Source organism: Seriola lalandi, unplaced genomic scaffold (genome assembly GCF_002814215.2).
Source record: "Seriola lalandi dorsalis isolate HSWRI2012SDOR001 ecotype SW California unplaced genomic scaffold, Sedor1 jcf7180002054851, whole genome shotgun sequence".
In the NCBI taxonomy this organism is placed as follows: Eukaryota; Metazoa; Chordata; class Actinopteri; order Carangiformes; family Carangidae; genus Seriola; species Seriola lalandi.
Window position 1 is genome coordinate 577,190 of NW_019525404.1, and position 24,317 is coordinate 601,506.

The 24,317-nt window shown below is 39.2% G+C and overlaps 4 protein-coding genes across 4 annotated transcripts in view; 3 read left to right on the top strand and 1 right to left on the bottom strand.

Annotated features, from left to right (window-relative positions):
* The first annotated feature begins 242 nt into the window (after positions 1-242).
* glb1 (galactosidase, beta 1) lies at positions 243-7,211 on the top strand. Its single transcript, XM_023427096.2, has 16 exons — positions 243-448; positions 1,064-1,233; positions 1,948-2,098; positions 2,546-2,606; positions 2,691-2,785; positions 2,887-3,067; positions 3,481-3,539; positions 3,639-3,760; positions 4,512-4,552; positions 4,655-4,767; positions 4,872-4,946; positions 5,120-5,209; positions 5,301-5,414; positions 5,682-5,813; positions 6,085-6,324; positions 6,434-7,211. Exons 1-16 carry the CDS (start codon positions 392-394, stop codon positions 6,686-6,688), a joined length of 1,956 nt encoding a protein of 651 aa, XP_023282864.1. The 5' UTR covers positions 243-391; the 3' UTR covers positions 6,689-7,211.
* A 465-nt stretch (positions 7,212-7,676) lies between these two features.
* Positions 7,677-12,467, top strand: cldnd1b (claudin domain containing 1b). Its single transcript, XM_023427125.2, has 5 exons — positions 7,677-7,794; positions 8,137-8,719; positions 9,033-9,140; positions 9,424-9,561; positions 10,918-12,467. The coding sequence occupies exons 2-5, from the start codon at positions 8,434-8,436 to the stop codon at positions 11,136-11,138; spliced, it is 753 nt and encodes a 250-aa protein (XP_023282893.1). The 5' UTR covers positions 7,677-7,794; positions 8,137-8,433; the 3' UTR covers positions 11,139-12,467.
* A 138-nt stretch (positions 12,468-12,605) lies between these two features.
* LOC111670415 (N-acyl-aromatic-L-amino acid amidohydrolase (carboxylate-forming) B-like) lies at positions 12,606-18,001 on the bottom strand. The gene is made up of 7 exons (XM_023427124.2): positions 17,800-18,001; positions 16,346-16,572; positions 16,051-16,243; positions 14,831-14,924; positions 14,609-14,716; positions 13,898-14,010; positions 12,606-13,241 (listed from the first exon to the last, which is right to left on the bottom strand). The coding sequence occupies exons 2-7, from the start codon at positions 16,570-16,572 to the stop codon at positions 13,047-13,049; spliced, it is 930 nt and encodes a 309-aa protein (XP_023282892.1). The 5' UTR covers positions 17,800-18,001; the 3' UTR covers positions 12,606-13,046.
* A 5,089-nt stretch (positions 18,002-23,090) lies between these two features.
* tacr3l (tachykinin receptor 3-like) overlaps positions 23,091-24,317 on the top strand; it is a 6,288-nt gene continuing 5,061 nt past the window's right edge. The window contains exon 1 of the mRNA XM_023427117.2: positions 23,091-24,207. Coding sequence (XP_023282885.1) covers positions 23,840-24,207 — 368 coding nt within the window. The 5' untranslated portion in view covers positions 23,091-23,839. The remainder of the gene's footprint in view (positions 24,208-24,317) is intronic.

Sequence of the window (24,317 nt, forward strand, 5' to 3'; positions counted from 1 at the left end):
GCAAATTTGAACTGAAGCATGACGCTCTCTTTCTCCTAGCTATTATTGGATCATTGACTGCATTTCTTTTTTTTGTTTTGACCAATTTTCTTTTCTATTATGTGTTTTAATTTTGTATTAGTATCTTCATCTGTTCACTCGATTCATACAGTATATATGATATAAAGTGCACAACACTGACACCTACTGATGAGCGGTTTTTTCACCGAAACAATGTAATAGTATCACATGACTTACTTCCGCATCTCATGATGCCACACTCATTCAAAACACTTCGGTGCACTCAGGGAAGCAAGTACTGTAACTGCCCGTGTCCAAGCAAGAGCCGCATGTAAAGCTGCATTATTTTAATTAGTTGCTTGAAACGGGAGAGCAGGCCGAGGGGAGAGTCATGTCTGTGCTCAGAGCTGGAAGCACACTGCTGCTGCTGTTGCTGTTTGGACAATCAGTAAGTACCACTGAGTTCTTACAGGTTTTATACTTAGCTCTCAGCAGTGTGGGGAGCTGCAGACCCACAGCCTCAGGTTAGATAAAAATAAAAAACCCCTCCATCACAATTCAAAACACAGCTTCGGAGCCTATAGTCAATCTCAGACTGACAGGAATTTAAAAACACAAACAAACACCACATTAAAAAAAATATTTGAGTTATGAATGTGCTGTTGTCTTATGTGAAAAATAGTTGCCCTTCATATGTTCAACTGTTGTCAGTTGAATAAAACAAACCCCATCTGTAGTTCAAGCTATTCAGCCTATGTATTAATACCTGTATTAAATGGTCCACGATACTGATCTGGCTTTTAAAAACACCTTTAACATGACAATATTTTAAAATATGTTGGCTTACTGTAGTACTTACATTGACATGTTATCCACAACCTTTAGTAGACAACTAAGGCTGCCAATTTCTAGTGGCATATGATAAAATCAGCTGACATGTCAGTCCTGTGCCATAAAAAATATGACACTTCAATCACACAGTGGAACACACAGCTTTAGCTGATGATCACTGCAATACCTATAAATGTAGTTGTGATTCATATTGCATTGTATTTATCTGCAGCTCAGTGCCCCTCGTTCATTCAGCATCGATTACCAGGATGACTGCTTTCGGAAAGATGGGGAAAAGTTTCGTTACATATCAGGAAGCATCCATTACAGCAGGATCCCCAGAGTCTACTGGAAAGATCGACTACTCAAGATGTACATGGCAGGACTGAATGCCATCCAGACGTATGTTCACCTCATGTCTCACTCCAGGATGGCTTTGGTTCGTTGTTTCAGTCTCAGGCTGATGTTGAGAGTGTGTCATGTTGCAGCTGACTTTAATATGAAGGCTACACAAGGAAGTGGTTTTAAAATGTAGGTCAAGAAAAGTTAGCTAACTTAAATTCACTAGGATGTGAGTTTGGGGATCTCTGAGCTGCACATCTAGTAACAGGCCAGACTCTGAAAGGCCACATTAAGACTTCCTCACTATATTAGTATAGTGGACAGAATTAAATAAACTGCATGACATTGGTCTTTATGTAAATCTGTACGTCACACTGCCCCCTACACCTAACATAATTGTTTAGGTGACAAATACAACCTCCAGTGGTCGCACAAGATCAGCAGCAAAGACTTTGGACAGGTGCGATTAACATGGCCGTCAAGCCAGAAATACTGTGTTCAAGAGCAGCCTGCAGTATTATGGTGCCACTATCCTGAATCACACAGGCTCACAAGCCAACAAACTAATCTACAGACTTTTACAAATAGAATTAAGTCTGGACAAAAATGCATTTGATGGACAGACTGTGCACTCTCTTACTTTAGTGTGATTCTTCGTGTTGTTTTTTTTCTAGTGGATTATTCTGGGGAAGTCTGATTGCAATCTGTACAAAACATTGTGTTGTTTATTAAAACTATCACCATGATAATACTGATACTTGGTTCCTCTTAAAGGTACATTCCCTGGAACTTCCACGAGGAGTCTCCGGGTCGGTACAGTTTCAGTGGAGACAGGGATGTGGAACATTTCCTTCAGCTGGCCAAGGACATTGGTTTACTGGTCATCCTTCGGCCAGGACCGTACATATGTGCAGAGTGGGACATGGTGAGCTAGGCCATCAGAAAATATATAGAGCTTGGTGGTTTGGTTTAACGGTGTTCAAAGCCAATAATAGAGAATAATAAACTCTTACTTTACAGTATCAGTGCTGCATTATACTCTTTGACAAGAGCTAAATCAAATAAACCGGACATACCACTTCCTCTGCAGTGACATCGTTTTCTGTTTGTTTCATACCATTTGTACAGAAGGATGCGTGTAACTTAGTCTCAGTCATTTTTCTCCACTGAGGTTTACTGAATCTTCTTACATCCACTTTTCAACTATACAGGTCTTTAATACTTAGAGATACTGTTTATCTTATGGTCCAGTAATCACCTGAATTTAGGTTGCATTTATACTCTATCTGATATGGTTTGTTCTTACGCATTAAGCCATTTAAATTACACACAACAATCTTGTCATCACTGTTTGTGTAACTGTGTCAAACAGGGTGGGCTGCCTGCCTGGCTTCTCAACAAGCAAAACATTGTGCTGCGGTCTTCAGATCCAGGTGAGAATCAAAGTTAAACAGGAGGAGTGACGAGTGGATCGGTTACCGCAGTCTTTACTATCTATTACTATTTGTGTTTTTCAGATTACATTGCAGCAGTAGACAAGTGGATGGGGAAGTTGCTGCCTATGATAAAGCCTTATCTGTATCAGAACAATGGTCCCATCATCTCGGTGCAAGTGAGTGAATTTGTGTTTGTTGCTGTTCATTACGTATCATCGCAGCACTTTATTCAACATAGAAAATCCCATCTCCCTCCTGTCGTGCCCTTTTTTGGTAGGTGGAGAATGAATACGGCAGCTACTTCGCTTGTGACTATAACTACCTGCGTCACCTGACCAAGCTATTCCGGTCTCACCTGGGCGAGCAGGTGGTGCTCTTCACTACAGATGGGGCTGGGCTGAACTATCTTAAGTGTGGCTCAATACAAGATCTCTACGCCACTGTTGACTTTGGGCCTGGTACGTGTCAGAAACATTGCTCTTCAAGAAATCTTCTTCATATAGGCGTCCTGTTGTTACCTCTCATATGTAGCCAGTATTCTGCAATTTATGGCAAATGGCACACAAGACATTTCCACTTGAGTTGGGAATTAAAAGTTGACTGTAAAAAGAAAATCAAATGACAAGGTAAACTTGTATTTCAGGTTACATGTTTCAATACTAATAATGCCTTTGTGTGATAGATATAATCAGGTAAAGTTGAATTGAAGATGCAACATGAAATGAAATATAGTTTTGCATTGTTTCTGATGTGAACTGTGAGCTCTGTGTTTTTTTTTCTCTGCATTGACTCATTTTCACACTTTATTTGGTCAGAAGTCATTAGGAAGTTGCACAAATACAGTACATGTGTTTATCTTTGTTCGTTCTAGGTGCAAATATCACCGCTGCCTTTGATGCACAGAGACACGCTGAACCTCATGGACCTTTGGTGAGTATTACCCCTGATGCATTTTGTAATCTCTGATTTTGACAACACACAGTATTTTCTTACAGAAGTTTATCGGGTTGCATCTTTTTTTATTATCAGGTGAACTCTGAATATTACACCGGCTGGCTGGACCACTGGGGAACACCTCACTCTGTCGTGCCGTCTGCCGCAGTGGCCAAGTCCCTGAATAAGATGCTGGCCATGGGAGCAAACGTCAACCTGTGAGTCTACAGATTTCTGAGAGAGGTTTAGACGCATTTATGCAGACAGATGAAGTTAAGCAACAGATATGCAGATTCACCACAAGACCGTTGCTTTCTCTGTGAGCTTATCAGCTAGTTCAAAAATTTAGGATACTGTTATGAGGGGTTTATATTAAAGTACATCTGTAAATAAACAAGATTATGTTACTCCATCCACACCAACAAAATGAAGCCAAGCTCCCATGATCTCTGCTGGCATGGTTGCAACCCAGCAGTCAAGTTCTTCTACACAAAACTGTTTAATTCAATATCAATAGATAGGAATGCTGTTTGCTTGCTGCGGTCACAGCTGGACAGAAGCTAAGGTCCATTTCGGCTGCTAGCAGAATCATTTCAGAAGTTAATGTTTGGATAATAAATGGTTTGAAAAATCTTGATATGGAAAGAAATATGGAATATTAATTATGAACCTGGAATAATATAGGATCATGTGAGGAAATGCCTTTCGACATTACCAATTTGCAGTTAAATGAGACATGAGCAACGCTGTGACGCCCTCAGTCCAGAAGTATAATCTTAACTTCGTTCATCTGTTTTTTGAGTCTGGAGCTGGAATTATTTTGGAACTTGATGCCTCTGACAGGTCAGGACATTAAATGATGTGGTACTGAACTGTAGTTGTGTCCCACCATTTCCCCTCCCATATGTTAACTGTAAAAATAAAGGAAAAGTTTGTAGTTTGAAGTTATTAAACTGTTTCTACTCACAGGTACATGTTCATAGGAGGAACAAACTTTGGATACTGGAATGGTGAGCGTACTTGCACAGACTGGTTTGGTTGTTAATGGCAACTTGTTGCTGCTTTGTTCCCAAAAAGTGACTCACCCTCTCATTTCCTCTTAATACTCTCAGGTGCCAATGAACCATATGGCTCACAGCCCACGAGCTACGACTACGATGCTCCACTCACAGAAGCAGGAGACCTCACAGAGAAGTACTATGCCATCCGAGCAGTGATCAAAATGGTATGTACTCTAGTAGAGACTTTTGCAGTCTCTTTTTTTTTTTTTTTTTTTGCCAGTAAGAGTAAACTTATCATCTATAAGAACTAATTGTCGTCCCACAATAGCACAGTAAGATACCAGAGGGACCAATACCACCAACAACTCCAAAGTATGCTTACGGGACTGTTGGGATGAAGAAGGTAAGTTCCCAGCTGCCGCTGTGTTTCTGTGAGCTCCTTACTGTATTATTAAATCCTATAACTTCACCCAGGAATTACATATTGTTTATTGTAAATCACCACTGAAAGACTGTTTTTCTCATGATTTAAAAGATCAAGAATAAATGTTAAAACGTGACACTCTCCCACCTCAGCTCCAGACGATATCAGATGCCTTAGAAAAACTGTCTTTCTCCGGCCCGGTCAAAAGCATGTATCCTCAGACTTTCATCCAGCTGAACCAGGTAGCCTTTCATGTTTTTGTGTTTTATGTTTCAAATCTCCCAGTGATAACGATTGATTTTTATTGATTTATTTTTCCACTCTGTCCTTTAGGCTTTTGCTTATGTGCTCTACAGGACTACTCTACCTGTGACCTGCAGCACGCCGACTCCACTGTCATCCCCACTGAACGGAGTCCACGATAGAGCGTATGTGTCCGTGGATGGGGTGAGTTTGCCTAACAGGCCTTCTTGATTTAATGCTGTAGATGTTTTTACATTGCTTATCACTAAACTTAAATACATTATGTCTTCGTAGCACCATCATCATTTTTACAAATGTTAGACAGTTTTATTCAGACAAAGTGCTTGTATGGATGATTGTGTTTAGACAACATGGAACAATAAACATACAAGTTGCTTTGTAGAAAAACATGTTATAAAAATGATATAAATTTGAGATCTATCCATTTAACTGTGCTGATTTCTCCTCAAGGTGTCTGTAGGGATTCTTGAAAGGGACAAAGCCATAACTGTAAATGTGACCGGGAAGGCTGGCAGTCAGGTGGACATACTGGTGGAGAACATGGGCCGAATCAACTATGGGAAACGGATCAATGACTTCAAGGTTTTTTTTTCTCCCCACATACGTCAAAGTTACTGTTTGTGTGTTGAAATATAGTTGTATGTTTAACTATCACAAAGCTTTATTTGTGTTTAAATGTTTAACAACAGTAAGTCTTGATTAAATTAGAATAAAATTATATTATTATGTGTTGTAAAACTCCTTAATACTTAATTACAAGCTGGGATGTAAGTGTGAATAAAAAAATATGAGACGTAACGGTTTATTTTCCTAACTTACTGTTTACTTGCTCTCCCCCGTCTTCTTATCACAGGGTTTGGTGTCAAACCTGACTCTGGGGAGAGACACACTCACTGGCTGGACCATGTATAGTCTCAGTATCGATGAAGCAGTCAGCCAGGGCCTCCTCAGGGAAAAAGAGAGTACACCAACAGATCCTCCTCAGCCTGCTGCTCTCTCCCTTCCAGCCTTCTATGAGGGCAGCTTCATCATCCCTGATGGTATCCCAGACCTTCCTCAGGACACGTACATCAAGCTGCCCAAATGGAGGAAGGCATGTGACCCATTGAAGATATTTAGTAATGTTTTGGTCGGGGTTTGGTGCATTCTTAAAGCGCATGAAAATCAACTACTTAATCTGTCTCTAAATTTGTGTTTTTCAGGGTCAGATCTGGATTAATGGTTTCAATCTGGGACGTTACTGGCCAGCTCGAGGCCCTCAGGTGACGCTTTTCGTTCCTGCCAACATTCTCAGCACAGAAGCACCCAACAACGTGACTGTCCTGGAGCTAGAAGAGGCTCCCTGCAGCTCGGGGCCATGCACTGTGGAGTTCACCAACACCCCCATCCTGAATGCAAAGGTCAACCCTCATCACAAACAGCACTGGGGACTGTTTACTAAAGAGGACTTGTTGTGATGATAAGGGAACTCACTGCTGCACAAAATGAATTAATTTGCACTATTCGCTGATGTACAGTCCCAAATTAGCACTTGTTGTGTGAGCTTGATTCTGAAAAAAGCTGTATTATGTGAAAGGTTGATTAATATGGGATTTGGCACCAATGATTGAAATTGTCTCTATGAAAAGTGAAGAAATGTGTTTTTAAGCAAATACTATATTTTACTGTCCCATAAACTGTTGGTTTCTCTACCTCACTCATTCTTTTTCTCTTCAAAAAGGGATCATTGCCAATTAAAGCTCTACCAGTGCACAGCAACCTGTGTTTCAGAGAATATTTTATTTTTATGTGAAAAATGCATCAGGGAAACACAATGTATATTCATAAAAAAACATGGATACATTGTGGGACTGCTGTAGCTGTTGCTTTGTAGCTTATATTCATTTTAAAATTACATTGCATACAACCTGTATGATTTTAGTGCCTGTTAAGTGTGTGCTTTTCATTACAAAAAATAAAAATCGAGAAATACTTGTGAAACACTTGATGCAATACACTGGAAACGAATGCCTGGCAATACACATAATGGGAATATCTGCTTATAATTATAACATCAATCAATTCAACATTTATAAACAGATTTAGGAAAAATACATAAACAGAATAAGTCATTCTAACTTGAACAGGGATGATTTATCGGTCTAGCTCTAATAGGTGGCTACTATGTAGTTACACAGCAAGGCACTGACCACTTAGTCATTCTCAAGTGGTAAATGTATTTCTTTTGTAAAGCAGTTTGTAATTTTGTTAAGAAAAGTAATATATAAATAAAGCTTATGATTATTATTATTAGTAGTAGTATCATTATATTCTCTTTATATATAGAGAATATTTTCTTTGACTTTATTAACAAACTAGGCATCTGGTGGGCCACACTTTGTACCAGAAGGTGGCGGTAATGTGCCTAATGAGCGGGTTGCCAACCGCAGATCAAACCCAGGAAGAAGTTAAAGAAGGGAAAAAAGAAAAGTTATTAACAGTGAAGAAGAGGGCGGAGGCCTGCCGGAAATGTAATGAACGCAGCTATTTGTGCTAATGTTACAGTGTATTCTCCAGAGATGAGGTAAAATATATACCTTAAAACAAATAGGCTAGTTAATGTTTAATTTGCAGCTAAAGGTCTCGGTAATTGTGCAGCCAGCTGTAGCTAACTATGATTGGCGTCAGCTAGCTAGTAAGATGCTAACTTTGTCATACAACCGAAGAAGGAGCTGTCTTTGTTGTTATTATTAGCGGCATGAAACAGTTAAAAAAAATATTCCTGAATAATTACTCAGTGCACTTCTCGTAGTTATTGGTAGCTTATCAGCAAAGTTGAACAGACGGCCTAACGGGATGTATTACAGCATTTGTTTATTAATTAGCTAAACACTAACCCCTGTGTATCTGTGATTCTTCTCTGCAGGTTGGGAGGAGCGCCTCTGTGTTTGGGACATGATTGAAAATGCAGCTCAAAACTGAAACGACTCAATGAAGTACAATGCCAGGATACTGTGACACTGTCATACTCGTTGACAATAGTTTACAGACATGCCGTGGTGCCTAAACACCAAGCGGAAATATCGTTTCTAACAATATAAAATCCAGGCGTCTTCACACAGCCAGAGTGAAAGCCAAACTGCATTTGTATAATAAACTTTAAATCAGTGAGTAGTTTCCTCTTGTAGACACAGACTCGAAACGAGCTGATTTCCTCTAGATCATGGTAGATAATCGGTATGCCACAGCTCTGGTCATCGGCTCGGTGCTGAGTCTTCTGGCCACAGTGTACCTGTCTGTGGCTGTGGGGACTCAGCAGTGGTACCAGTACAACAGTCCGCCGCCAAAACTTGAGGGCAGCAACGCCTCCGAGCTCAGAGAGGAGTTCGTCAATGGAGAGTTTGATGAGAAGACCTACAGTGACACTATGTTCCGTCTGAACGGCACTCTGGGACTGTGGTGGAGGTGCATCCTGGTGCCCAGCCAGTCCCACTGGTTTAAAGAGCCAGGTATGGACCCTTTCAGCAGTTCTGTCATTATAAACTCTAGTCGTGTAGTTTTATAAGTATTATAATACTGATATATGATGTGAGCGTTGCAGCCATCCAGTTGATGAGCTGATTATGTTTGTTTCTGGCTTGTACAGCAAATGAAATACCCAAATATGAAGGTACTAAATGGAATTAATGCAAAAATAATTCTCAGATGCTTGCTTACTATCGTCTCATGGTAGACAGTATATCATCTTATTGCCTAGTCCAACATCAAATCCTATATATTATCATTAAGACGGCTCAGTCGTTGTGCTCTCTGCCTTTTTAGATCCCAAGATGGAGACCCAGTGTGTGAGCTTCACTCTTCCGCAGCAATTTATTCCAAAGTTAAAATACCCTGGAAACCACAACACTGAGGAAGATATGCTGAGAACATGTAAGTCTACCCTCCTGAGGTTGTGCTTTAGTTTATCATGTCTCAGTTTTCCCCCAGTTGCTCCAGGCTTGAAGACTAGCACTTCTTTTTGCTTGAAGTGAATACGTTGTTAAATTTACCATTTTCCATCCAGCAAAAGCCTGTTTACCTCAAACTGTGACCATCTTGCTCTGTTTCCTTCTCTTTACTGTCTTTACATGCACCTGCCATCTTTGAACCTTAGATAATGCTTTTGTAGGTGGGTTTTAAGCGTTTATCCCGTTGTTATTGTCGGTTTGTGCAGATCTCTGGAGATGTCAGTTTCTCCTGCCTCTGGTGTCTCTGGCCTTGGTTTTCCTCAGCGGCCTCGTCGGGGTCTGCGCCTGCCTGTGCCGCAGCTTCACTCCCACCTTGGGTGTGGGGGTGCTCCATCTTCTAGCAGGTGAGAGAAACGCTGCGTATTACAAAACCATGGGCCGGTGTAGACTGACATGCCATCTGTCATGTCACCCATAGGTTTCTGAAGTGACATTTCAGCAGTTACATGAACAAGACACGAAATTAGGCAAAATGCAGAAGTTTGTGCAAACATCAGCCTTCACGATGAACTGTCAGTAAAGCAGACATCTTTGTAAACACACAAGCCTGTAACATTCACCTGCTGCACTGTACATGGTACATATGGTAGGTGGGATGTGCCAACTAGGGGAGTGAATGTAATTAAAATCTCAGCTTGTTTTTTTTGGAGTGATGACATTTGTCAGCAACTGAACAGATGGGACAGTGGCGTATCCTCACACGTTGACCATGATAATGTGGGTCAAACACCACCAGTGAGTGGGTTTACATAGAAAGCTGCGGAGCAGCGGGTTTCACTCCCCCGCACCTTTCCAGGTCAAAACTTGGGGCTTCATCTGACAATTTCTGTAACTTTTCTGTGGTGCAACACTTAAAGCGCCTTCCAGGACAGACTTTTTACTCCCTCCCTGTGATGGCCGGCTGTTCACCCAGCCTTCAAGTGTGGCTGTTTGCAGCAGTTGGAAACACTTCTGCTTTTAAATGTGGTCGGACGACACGTCGTATAAACTAGTTCATTTTGAGCATACCCCTGCCATAACATGTATCCAGCTGGTCATTATTAAAACTTCAAACTAACTCCAGCCTGGTGTTTGATCGGCGGTGATGCTTGTGCTCTTCTGCTTGTGGGGTGAGTTTTTACTAAAAACATTTTCACTGGAGTTTGACAGATTAATGTATTTTCCCTTTCTGAGAAACCAAAAACTCAGAAGGTTTTCTTAATCTCCTAACATTGTGTCTCTGCTGCTGCTGCTCTGATTGTAACTGTCAAATGAACACACAACGTAATCAGTCAGTGTTTGTCACTTTCTATGGTGAATCACACAGATCCTGATGTGTCTCATGTTACCTAAACAGTCACTTTGCTTATTAAGTATGAGGCCTTTGCTGTGTGATGTAGCACCACCTTGTTCTCTTTCTTTGGAAGGTTAATGTTAAGTTTTCACAAAACTGTAAAAACTTTGTCTGACATCAGTTAGAACGGTCTGGATTTCAGACGAGGTGGCGTGCGTCTGCTATGATGCGGTGCGTGAATGAAACCCTGTGTGTACTAAATATTAAATTAGTTTTTCTCATTAGTAATTTAAAAAATAGATCTGGGATTCAGTGAGCTCAACACAGCTGGAGTTTTCTTGGTGCCAGGATCCAGCTGAAGTTTAGCCTTTTTTTAAGACTGACGTGTGTGTGTAAATTCATCGCAGTTTCTATTTCTACTTGTCAGGTCTTTGCTCTTTGGGCACTGTCTGCTGTTTCTTGGCGGGGGTGGATTTGCTCCACCAGTACTCCACACCACCAGAAGGGGTGGAGGGCTCACTGGGCTGGTCCCTCTACCTCGCCCTCATCTCCTTCCCTCTGCAGATGATGGCAGCTGCTTTGTTCCTGTGGGCGGCCAGGAGTCACCGCAAGAACTACACCCGCATGACTGCTTACAGGGTCGCATAAAAGAGAAAGAGACTACAGACTGTGCGTACCTTAACACAGCCTACAGGTCTGAGGACTTCATTACACATCTTTTGTCTTATGAAAGGAGGTGAAATGGATGAAGTGACTGTAACTTCTCCTCTGTAACAATACTTTCAATCGAAAAAAGCAATTACATGGTATCACAAACCTAAAGGCAGGAATAAACTAAACCGGATTGCAGCTATTCATCATAAGTGCTCATAAATAGGTTTGATATCCTTCAGTTGTCTCACCTTTGGTTTTTTTAGCATCTCCAACCTGTATCTTACCCAAAGCATGTTCTTAATGTATTTTAACACCCAGATGTTTGGGATCATTTGTTATTTCAGGTTTACCTCTGTTTCTGTGCAGTACTTAATTGCCTTCTATTCGGTTGTCATTGCTTTTAAAGCTGCTCACCACATTGCCCTTAAATCAGTAATGAACGTGCACTGTCACAAATAACACACCTGCAGTCATCTAAGTAAGGATATCTTTGCTCCAGTGCATGAAAAATATTACACAAGACTATATTTTTTATTTTTGGATGTGTTTTGTTCTGTTCTAATTTTGCCTAATCTTAAATATGGAGCCTTTGCTGTGCATGCCTTCTAAGATGACATTTCCATCAACTGTGGTAATTGTTGATTTCTGTCTGTAGTATGTGTTGACTAAATGTCACGAAATGTCACTCGCTAAAAATGTAACCACTCGTCTTCCATTGTGACCCTTGTTTATAGATGTGATATTTATTGACACGATTAATTTGAATGTTTAAAAAAGAAGAGTTGATCTGATGCCACTCGAGCAAACCTGTGACCTCTTTGTGACGAAATTCAAATTTTTTCAGCCCCAAATTATATCACTGCCGTTTTACCTTTGTGGTGATGGTGTTTCACTGTTTAAAACTGCTGTTTGTTAATCCCAACAGTTCTATTCCTTTAGAGCTCACTTTCAGCAGTTACTTGACTGACTGGTCTGACAGCCAAATATAGGTTTTTTATCAATTAAAGTCTTTGAGACGTGTCTTGGCGATACCTCAAAGTCAAAGAGACTTGAATTGAATTTGCAAAATCTTCATTTGCAAGTGCAAATCCTTCTGAGTCTACATCTTTATAATTAGCATTTGTGTGGAAAGTGAATGAAGTTACTACTTTTTTGTGTGTGTCAAATTCCAAAATTACTCATTGTACCAGCACCAGAATACAGATTGTGATGTTTTTGTATCACAATGTTTTATTACACTTCTGATGTGTGTACACTCTGGATTTTGTAAGTGATTTTATGTATTCAGAAGCACATTGTATTAATACATTTGACATTTGCTCACTTCTGTAGTTGTTTTTTATTATTATCGTACTATCTTCTTATAAAAGAAGAATTTAAAAGAAGTCTTCACAGTGCAGTTGTATGAAAGTTAGAGATGTTTAAAGATGTATAAAGATCCAGGTCGAGTCAAAACACCAATTTGTTTAAAATGATCCACATTTCCATTTATTCAAAATTGGTGTTTTGCATTATTGGCACGGTGCAAAAGAAAGATCAATGTCATTAACAATTAATACTAGTCAATACACAGAAGGTGGAGGATTGTAACTGCAATATCATTCACTCAAGTACATCAACAACAACAACTCTAGTGTTACACATGAGCTTCCTTTTTAGCCTCACAGAGGTAGTACTGTTGCAGGGCTGCTTTAATGCATTGAATTATAAAGAGGTAATCATGTTATTGTGTCAAGCACCTGCAGAATATTTAAACTTCATCACATACGTTTGTGTATTACTTAATGAATCATTTGAGATGATTAAAAACATGTACTAAAAGAAAGTACTGTGCATATTCTATATTAGATTGTGATTTAAAATCACTACAGTATATGTTGATCTCGTCGTATCTCTCCTCTTTCAGTCCTTCTTCACACTAACAGACGGGAAGGTCAGAGTGATCTTTCGAGCTAAATGGAAAGCAATCTTCTTCTCGTAGTAGGCACATTCATTGACAAAGAAAGGGTAGAGTTCCTCTCCCTCGTGCTTCACAGTCTTGCCAGAAAATGACAGGAATATGGGGTCACCTGGTTGGAGGAGCTTGAAGTCATTATCCTGGAGGCAGACGGAGAGAACACTAACAGGTGAGTCATTATGCACCAGAGCAGCTTTTGAATGCAAATGTGGCATTTAATGTTTCCCAAATCAGGTTCCTGGCTTTATGGATTTATGTAAGCTTATACAAGGTGCAAATGGAACCGTATGTAATATTGTTTTAAGGGATAATTTAACATTTTGGGGAATATAGTTTTTTGCTTTCTTGCCTAGAGTTAAATGAGAAGCTTGATATGATTATCATGTCTGTACGGTAAATATGAATCTACCACCAGCTGCTGCTTAGCTTAGCAAAGCTTAGCATAAAAACTGAAAACAGGGAAACAGTCCAAAGGTGACATAATCCATCTGCCAGTACCTCTAAAGCTTACTAATGAACATGTTATGTATCTGTTTTTTTTAATCCAAACAAAAATGGAAGTAAAAACAACAATTTGTGTTTTCCAGGAGATTTTCCGGACTTTTTCTTGGCGTGTCTGACGACCCCATGGTGATGACAAGGCTCCAGCTGCTGGCTTTAGCTTTCTATATGGTATTATCAGTCTTCTCATCTAACTCTTGACAAGAAGGCAAATAAGCGTATTACCTGAAACGTTAAACTGTTTATTTAAGTGAAGGCTTATGTGTGCACACATCTTTCCCCAGGTGTCCTGTACCTGTAGCTTGGGGTGAATGGCAGCAGTGATCTCATTGGTCATTGGATCCCTTGGGTAGTCAACGCTCTTCGTCAGAGTGTATGCTTCAACTTCACCTCCTTCAAAAGTACTTCCTGTTGGCAAAGGTCAGTAGTAATGCTGGTGTACTCCAGGAGGCTCACGGCTACACAGTTCCTGAGGTAATTTAAAAAGTGCAACCAAATTTCAATAAGGCATTTTATCACTAATCACTTGTGGTATCTTGCCATGTAGATAGTTTGGTTGAATTCAGCCTGATTTTGAGATACCTGCTTCTTAGATTTGTCCTGGAGTGTCCATTGTCGTGGGGTGGAGGCACAAATCTCAGAGGCAGATATTTATTTCAAAACCTGGTTGAATAAAACCAAAATTATCTCGATGGTCAGATACCACCAGAGGTAAATGAGTACTTAGTTAAAACCTAATATCTATAGCACTTTTCAGAAGTACAGTAACACAATAAATATTTAAATCAAAGACAATGATATGTTATGAAAGATTAGGTTTTGAGATGGGATTTAAAACAGTTTGCTGATCTGACTCAAAGGGAGATTGTTCCATAACGTAGGAGCCAGGACAGCGAAAGCTCGGTCACCATGACTCTTCAACTTTAATTGAGAAAATGTGTTTTTATGTGTGTGTTCAATTGATGTGATCCAACTCGTTAAATATCATTGGTTGTTTGTTTCTTACCAGAATTGAATAGCTGAAGCCATTCTATTGTGAGGTCCACTGCCTCTTTCACCATGTTAAAGATATCAGCTCTGAGCACACCTCCGGGTTGAGGACCGACCTCAATTGCTGCAGAGAACAAGAAAAACTAATCCAAAAATCTAATGCTTTCATCAATTCAATAATACAGAAAAAAACTCCTCACCTTTATCCAGACACACACTCAAATATACACACACTTACCAAAGCCATGTTTGCCCACTGACTCTAAGGAGTAAGCCTCAGAGATGGGTATATCCAGCTGGATTGCTCTCACAGGCGCAGAGGTTATCTTGCTCTGAAAAGCAAATAGATCAACTATTTACAGCACAGCATGCTCCAGCACAGCCCTGTGAGCTTTAACATGCAATACATACACATATATACAGCTTCATCATGGAACTGTGTGAGGTTCAGGACCAGATTGTTATTGACTTGAGCCCATAATTATGCGTTTGGAGTTCAAACAATGTGTTGATGACAAAATACTGGTACACAGCACAAATGATAAAGACGATTTAAACGAAAGCAAATAAAAAAATTGGTTGGTCTGTCCACCACAGTTTGTCCAGTTCTTTGGTTTATGACTAAATACCTGCAAAATAAACCTCAGCTGTACTTTCAGTTTATGCAAATTAGCAAATGTTAGCATGCTAACATGCTAAACAAAGAAGATGAACCTGGTAAACATTATACCTGCTTAGTGTCAATGTGTCAGTATTGCAATTGTGAGCATGTTAGCATGGTGACATTAGCTTTTAGCTCATAGCTCCACTGTGTAGCTTCCCAGGGCTGCTAGTATAGCAGTAGACTTTTTCCTGTTTAACTGCAAAATGTTCTGCTAAGTACTTATCTTGGTCACAGTTCTTTAGTTTAATTTAAGGGTTTCTTATTTAACATTTTTATGCAAAAAAATTATTTTGAAAGTCTTGAATATCAATAATGGTATTGGCCTCAAAATCCAGTATCGCTCAGGCTGTCAATCATTGTGCTTGCATTCCTACATTAACAAAAAAAAAAACTGTGAGACTAGTCTCACAGACATTTGTCATTACAGTGATTATTCTTATTCCTCCAAAACGTATGTCTCCCCATGTTGTTTGTCACAACAAAGTTACTGTACGAATACAGATAGCCTGACTGTAACTTGTTGTGTTTTCATCAAAATTAAGATAACACTATGACACTTTTTGAACACTTTCTCATTAATAATTAGGATATTCTTAACGTTACATGTTAATAAAATGCAGTATTGAATTGAACATATTCAAAGTTAAAGAAATGCATTATGAGACCTACAGTTCCAGCACTTTATTTTATGTTTGTTGTACTAAATCTTATAGCCAAAAAAATCAGAAAGCTGCATGTCATGAAGTGAAATTGTATCCCTAAAATGATCTGTCTTGAATCAGTGAAGCTTGTACCTGTATGTATTTGTAAATGTGCATGGTGATCCAGTCTAAGGAGTAAAAGATGAGGCACAGGCCCATGTTGGCAGTGGTGTTGTGGAGATCACAGATCAGATCCACAGCCTCTTCACTTCCTTTGGGCCCAAGCTGAGCATTCAGCTCCTGGGCTCGCCTCAACTCATACGATGTTGAATCTGTTATTGGGGAACTGAAAGCCAGAAGACATAGTAAAGAGTTTTCCCATACAAGCACACTCTTGTCTTCCAATCTCCACTCATCAGCTCTCTTAAAAAGTTTGTATATAGCTTACCTCAGCAAGGCGTCGGTGAAACAGCGGTTGAGGTCTGTATCTGTGTATCTTTTGCAAGCATCCACAGCACGTGGGTTTGCTAGGACAGTGGTAATAAAGACAGATCCGGCCTTTTCCACCTTCTGTTTCTGCATTTCTCTCGCCATATACACCCCTGACATCTCATTTCCATGGGTGCCACCACAAATGGCTACACGGGACAGTGGCGAGAAAGAGACACACTCCATCTGTCAGCAGGAAAAAAAAGAGACTGATGTGTTTTCTTTCTGTTATATTTCACTTAAATATCTTTTAAGTGTAAATAAATACCTTTAAGCAAACCAGCAAGTCTAAAGTAAAGGCAAATATTAACGCAGTCTACCAAAATGTGTCAAACCTGTTATACATAAACCAGACAGTCGAGAGTAACCTGTGACTTATTGAGATCAGGTTCTGGTCAGAAACTGGGGTGAAAAGTGCAAAAGTCGTGCTGGATGAAGGTCAGTGAGCCATTTCATTTCATAAGTGACTTACTCAGTCTTAGACACATTAAAGGAGAAGATTTTTTAATCTCTAAATACACATTGTATGCAAGTGTAAACATAATACAAGAACTTAAGGGGCTGTAAAAGCAGCCTTTTAGTTTGTAGTATTTAAACAATGTTGCACAATCAGCACAGCCTAACTGGTGGGTGAGCATGCACCACTGAAGAAAAGAAAACCCCAAACACTCCTTTGAAAACTGCTGCATTATGATGTTTTAGTTTAACTCATGATGAGTTCCCATTTAGTTCTTGAATTTGAATTGAGTTCAAAGTGAAACAGTAAGTGCAAAACACATCTGACATTTCTAATATGAATGAAAGGAATTAACAGTATATTCAATAATCCTATCAAAACACCTATTTATACATATCAAATGTAGATATATATGTCCTTTTAACCATTTTTAGTCTGTTAACAGGATACAAACATTTTAACATTTTCATCATTACTTCCTTTTTTCAACTGGTGGAAAATTCTGTATTGTTATAACCTGGCAGTGAGTGTCTGTTGAAATTAATTAAAACTTATTTAAGCTGTTACAACATAAGCAGTGAAAAAGAAACACAAAATAATAATAAAGCATTAGTTTATCGTGTGAAACTGCTACATTTTGCAAGGTAAGAAAAAACACATTAAGGGGCCTAAAGTTAGACTGCCTCAGGTACAGCAAGCTGCCTTAACACTGAGGTTGATCACAGAGGAACAAATTGAAAAATGAATTTGAAAATAGGGTATTTATTTATTTTTCACAACCTGCTGACAGGGTTAGGGTTAGTTTGTTGATGTGTTGCATAGGAGCAAAGTGCTGCACTGCTCAATTTACATGATCTTACATTTTCAGCACAGCAAGAAAAACTAACAGAAATTCCAGGAACAAACGGTACACAAGCTACAAGCAAGAAACAATGCTGAAGGCTGCATAGTCTTACCTTTCTGTCCAGACTCGGCCCTGTTCTGCAAACACTGAACTTCAGCAACCTTTGAACTTAGACGGGAAGTCGTATCAGGGCAGTAATACAGTATTTCATAACCTTTAAGCGCAGCAATCTAAGCACAACACAAGCTAACTTCCAGTCATAAACCTCTCACATGTACAGACATGAATGAATGCAAAGTCGAGCATAAACCAGCCCACAAACAGCGGACTGCTTTCTCTTTCCTGTGGCCCTCCTCTCACTGTTTCTTCAGATCAAATTTCAAGCAGTTAGACATTATGTGATGTAACAGCAACTCGCGCTCTGTTATTTTCTACCAAACCAGCAGAGCAACTCTGAGTGCTCTGTGGGCTGTGGTGCAACCACAAAGTGCCACATCAACAAACACATTAACAGCAACAGTAACAGCAACAGCAACAGCAACAACAACAACAACAACAACAACAACAACAAGACTATATGCTAAGTTGCTTTACTGATGCTAAACAAGAGCCTCTACTGGAACACTAAAACAATTCACAAGAATAAAATAGATGTAACAGATTAATAGAATGATTAATAATGATGATCAGCTGTTGTGGCTTTTAGGAAGCTGCTAACTTCACATCTGGTCAAAGATCTAAAGAACAAAGTGACATGTTGTACTTCATATTTCATATTCACAGGAATAGGAAAGATTCTTGCATTCATTTATACACCTGTACAGCTGGTATAAATATGTGTATACCACAAGTAAGTCTAGGAACAGTTTGAGTGTTTTGTCACAGTAGTTTACATTAACTTTAGTTTTGCCAGTTTATTACAGAGTTCATATTCATATCAGATTGAAATATGTTGTATACACTTTATAACTGTTATTGTACCAAGTCCAGTTGCAAAGAGACCTGGCCAACACAGCAGCATAAAAACCTGCAGGCAAACAATTATGGTCTATGTTCTGTCTTGGTGCTCAACCCTGTAATTCCACAAAACAGTTAAAAACATCAGTATATTTTCACCTCATGTCAATACATCAAAATGCTTTTTTTTCACTCATCTCTCATGATCAGATCCTGTCGTTTTCAATCCTTTTTGCTTGTGACCTTTTAAAGTGAAGCAGTGTCTACAGGTGACCTCTCATCACAGGTGTCAGAAGTCTGTGCGTTACATCACTTCACCTCTAAACTTCTCATATTATGTCATTTTAATGAAGGTTCAATGCTTCACAATTACAACTATCCAATATTTCACAAAAAACAAAGCTTAGAAAACAGACCAAAACTATTCATTTAAATTCATGTCGCAGAAGTTGAAAAATCTTTCCTGTCCCTCACATGCATCTTGTGTCCCACTGGACGGGTCCTGAACCTTAGGCTAATGTATGAAATGCTAAAATGTTAATTACCTCACATCTGTCATGTCATTCCCCTCCACATAAGCCTTCAGGTCTCTTCCCTTTCTCTCTCTCTCTCTCTCACTCTCTCTCTCTCTCTCTCTATCTCTCTATCTCTCTCCCTCAAGAGAAGTCCTAAACTGCATTTAGACATGTAATCCTGTCGGATTAGTCTCTTCATCATAAGCTGCTTCCTCTCTCTCACTCGTTCATTCTGTTGCTCAGTCTGTCATCCTTCTCCTTCTCTCAGTTCACTTCAATTCATTTTAATTAATTTCGCTTCGTCATGAACTGAAAAGATACGAGACAGAGGGGACAGATGTCTTTGTTCAGCATTTAGCCTCTCACTCTGTGTTGACCTTTGAACTCTTGATATTTGACCTTCAACTGATCAAAATTTATTTTTTCATTTATACAGTTACAATGAAGGTTATAGTACAAAACACAGACCAAGCAAAATTTCACAGTTTTTGTTCTTTATTTTTATCCACAACTTCCATCTAAGCTTTTTGTTTAAACATTAAATAATTTGTGTTATACAGCTTTATTTTGCATGTAAACAGATTATGTTCATTTAATTATGGTAGTCACTGTACAAACACAACAATAAATACAAGCATAACAATATTGACTAATGGCTGCATGATTTCTTTGTTGTGCCAAGAGGGAATATAACCTTTGCATAGCACTGTGTCCTAATGTCTTTATGGATAATTTATATGTGATTCCTTCTGAGGAATAAGAACTAAACAGGAAGACACATTTTGGACATTTAGGATGACAGAGAGCTTTCACAAACTGACAAAAGGACTGAAATTATTTAAGGTGCAAAAATAAAATATTACACAAGACAAAAAATAACTAACCTGCCTTTATTGTTATTACTATAACTGTTTTGTAGTTCCTGATGTTTGACTGTATATTAGAAACTGTGTAATGGAAACCAGTTTATCATAATGTATTTATAGCTCACATGATAAGAATAGCATCAGTGCTGACTCCAGGATCAGTTAACAGACTCACCCTCAGATAGCTCTCATATACACACGACAATATCTAACAAATATCGTGAGTTCTGTGTCATTTAATTACCCTTAAAATGATTCTGATGACATATTCCTCTGTTTATATAAAAACACAGGACATTGTTGGTGAAAGTTGGTGTCGTGTATGTGTTGTTTTCTGCTGATTTCTTCACAGTGTTCCCAGGTCTGATCCGTCTCATTCTTATGCCACCAGTAGGTGGCGTAAAAGGGGGCAGTCTCATACTCTGCGAATATTTACTGAGCTAGAACTGAGCATTACTATTATTGCCATTTTATATGGATTGATGTCCAATATGTTTTGTCGGTTGCTTTACTTTTTTTTGAAAATCACTTTAATTCAATGTGATTTGAGTAAATTGTGTATGACTAAATGATTTGTTGCCCTGCGATGGACTGGCGACCTGTCCAGGGTGTACCCCGCCTCTCGCCCGAAAAGATACTGGGATAGGCTCCAGCCCCCCCGTGACCCTACTAGAGGATAAGCGGTAGAAAATGAATGAATGAATAAATGATTTGTCCTAAAATCTTTCCTAATGTTGTGAAGTGGTGGAAAAAGTATTCACATTGACTTTACTAAAACTAAAAGTACCAACACAACAATGTAAATATACCTAAATACAAGTAAATATCCTGCATTTCAAGTTTATTATCAGTCAAATGTACTTATGTGCATCATACAGCATTTTACTGTTGCAGCTGGTTGAAGTGGAGCTAATTGCTTTATACAGTTTAGTCCAATGGTTTCCAGTCTGCTACATTTCAAAGTGAACTGAAACTATACTGTACTTGAGTAAATGTACCAATTCAGATTTTTCTGCATTTGAATCGATGTTTCACAAAAACCACATATGCCTCAGAAATAAATCATTTAAAGATATTCATTTTACACTGATGAAAAACACATTTATATTAGTTCATTGTTGTCACTGTCATGGGTTGCAATGATGGGCATTTTTTGTTTGAGCTTTTGTGTTATGTTTGCACTTTTAGTTTAGTCATTTCCTGTTTTATTGTGTAGTTACTTTCCTCTTGTCTCTTGATGTTTTGACTTCCTGTTTCCCTCCTTGGTGATTATTGCCTGCCCCGCCCTAATGTGTTTCACCTGTGTTCAATCACCCTTGCCTCCCTTGTGTCTATTTAGTCTCTGTGCTCCCCTTTGTCTGGGTCAGCTCATCTGTTCGAGTCACCTGTGCTTCTGTACCTGTTTAAGTCCCCAGTGGTGCCTTGTGCTTCGGCTTCCTGTTCGGTTGGTTCACCAGTTTTTGTAAGTTCTTCTGTTTATTAAACATTTTTCATTGCGTTAGCTGCATTTGGGTTCAGTTCTTCCCTTCTGTGAGTCACATTACAAGTTGAGACATTACTGCCCCTCTGCTTACGGACATCCTGGAATTTACAAACTGGTGTCTCAGGGAAAAACAACAATAAAACTGACAATGTGAAGCTTTTGCTGCTTATGAGCTGACAGAGGAAAAGACAAACCATCTAATGAAGCAGCAGGGGAGTCCTGGATAGCTCTGTTTCTAGTTTAGACGCATTCCCAGTGAACAAATGTAATGCAGATGGCAAAAGGTGGATGAAATCTTAAGTTATTCAGTGTCATTTCAGGAGCAGGTTTAATGTTTTCTACCTATGTTTATACACCTTAATGGTCTTATTAAGGTCATAAAATGATTGAAAGCATCTTTACTTTTCTCCAAAGGATGCAAGAACCCATCTTGTCAGTCAATTTCACTGTTTGCTTTGCACAGATTAAAACTTCATCCTATCCCACATAGATCAGACAAAGACACACACTCATCGCCCCCTGCTGTTACCCCGCTTGTGATTAAATGATACTTGAATTATTCATATAAAATAGAGGAAAAATAACTTTGGATACAGCTAATGATGTTATCGGCTGCCAGTTAATAGCTTGTGACCTTTTTGAGTATGGAGGACAGGGTGTGTTTAGAAGTGGTTTGAACCGTGACATTTGAGCTAGGGAGTGGCCCCAAAATAAGGTGACCTCCGGGTAATGAGGTCTTGCTGGGAGGAAACAGACTTTTTGACCTTCCTGTGGTCTGTGACAGTGCGCAACTAGTCAATGTTTGTGTGCTCTAAAGAGACTGACCCATAAACTCAGAATCTATTAGTCTATGTCCAGACTAAACTATACAGGCCAGAGCTGGCAATAAGAGCATGGAAGTGAAAGAACACATTTTACAATGCAGCTCGTAAAAACAAGTGCAGCCGGTGCAGTTACTGGCAGGAGTAAAACACATTAATTGGATATTTTCTCTGAGGCAGTTGCAGTTGCTATTTATACACACAAATACAGCAGAATTAGTTTAAGGAATTTAAATGCCCAATAAAACAGGAAGCTGAGCAGAGTAAACTGAGGTCTTGTATGAGTGGCATCGCAGCAGGGCCATGGCTACGGTTTCACAAATGCTGCGGTCAGTCACCCAGATGCACCTTTTAAAAGATGGTCTGTGTTTTAATTACTTTTATTTTATTTAGACGGTTAATGTTTCAGTTGTACTAAATTTAAGGTCAAAGTTTTGTGTCCAAAGTTTTTCCATACTGCAAAATATAATTCTGTGGGAAAATGTGTTTATTCACTTGGCATTCAAGTCACATTTAGTCTTATGGAGTCAAATAAAAATTCAGCCCTGACCACAATTTATATTTATATAAAAAAAAAAAAAAAAAAAAAAAAAAAAAAGTTTTTAGTGAGTGGACACACTCAGACATTCGAATGACTGTATAGCTACAGAAGTTTGTATTTTATTTCTATTTTCCAATCATTTCAACAGTTGTTGAATTTTAATGTTTGAATTCCATCATCATGATGTGGCTAAAATAAAATTAATTGAGTTGGAGTAATATAGTAATTAAGTAATGCAGCATTCTTATTGTTAAAAGCTTTTCTTCTTGTGCTTCACACTATAGATTCAATCTTAACCTCTTGTCAGTCAGTTCAGAACAAGTCTGGATATGTTATACAAAGCTGACACTTTTGAATATGAAACATGAAGAGACCTTTATAGTGAGCAAACAACCTTTCCTTATGTCCAACTCTTAATGGCCTCGATCTGTGTCACTGAGCTTATGGTTACATAATACAGACAAACCTGCATAAAATCCTGAAGCTATAAGCTTTTCTTTTCATGTCATGGTTATTAAGGATTAACTGTATCACACTCGGACTGATCCAAGGCTTGATACACACCTGTTTATCAGGTGTGTATCTCAGGTTGAGGGAGGAGGTTGAATGGAGGTGGGTGCCGATGTCTTCTAATGATACATGATTACAGATTGTGAGCCAAACCGGCTTAAAATCATGAACTTACTTATCTCATATGATAGGGACAATTCATTTTCATTCATTCATAATTTTTATGTGCTTAGTGATTGTAGGTTGAAAGAAAAAACAGATGAAATAGTTTTTATGATTTTATTCTCTTCCCGGGAGTGATGGCAGGGAGTGGCATCAGGACCACACTCTCTCTGCCTCACTGGTCACATGTTAACACTCTTGCGCGTATGTTGCACATCAAGGGTGCCAAAGTGGTTTATGTCGCCTTCCAGCAGCGGGCTGACACAGACACAGACCCGACTGGGGGAAACTTGAGGAATGGCCTCTGAACGGGTTGGGCCCAATTCAACCCGAAATCTGACCAACCAGTTCGTGCAGCCGGCGTGGCGCATCGCGCTGTGGTCGGTGGCTTACAGCACCGTGCTGGCAGTGGCCGTTTTCGGAAACTTGATTGTGATTTGGATCATTCTGGCGCACAAGCGGATGAGGACCGTGACCAACTATTTCCTGCTGAACTTGGCTTTCTCTGATGTGTCGATGGCCGCTTTCAACACGCTTATCAACTTCGTCTACGCGGCTCATGGAGATTGGTACTTTGGAGAAGTGTACTGCAGGTTTCACAACTTCTTCCCGGTCACCGCTGTGTTCGCCAGCATCTATTCCATGAGTGCAATAGCCATCGACAGGTACGGCTGGGTGAGAAGTTCATATCGTAGAACAGGCATGGAAGTGTTTTAGAAAGATTTATTTTTTTGCAATAATTTTTTTTGCAATAATATATATATATATATGTGTC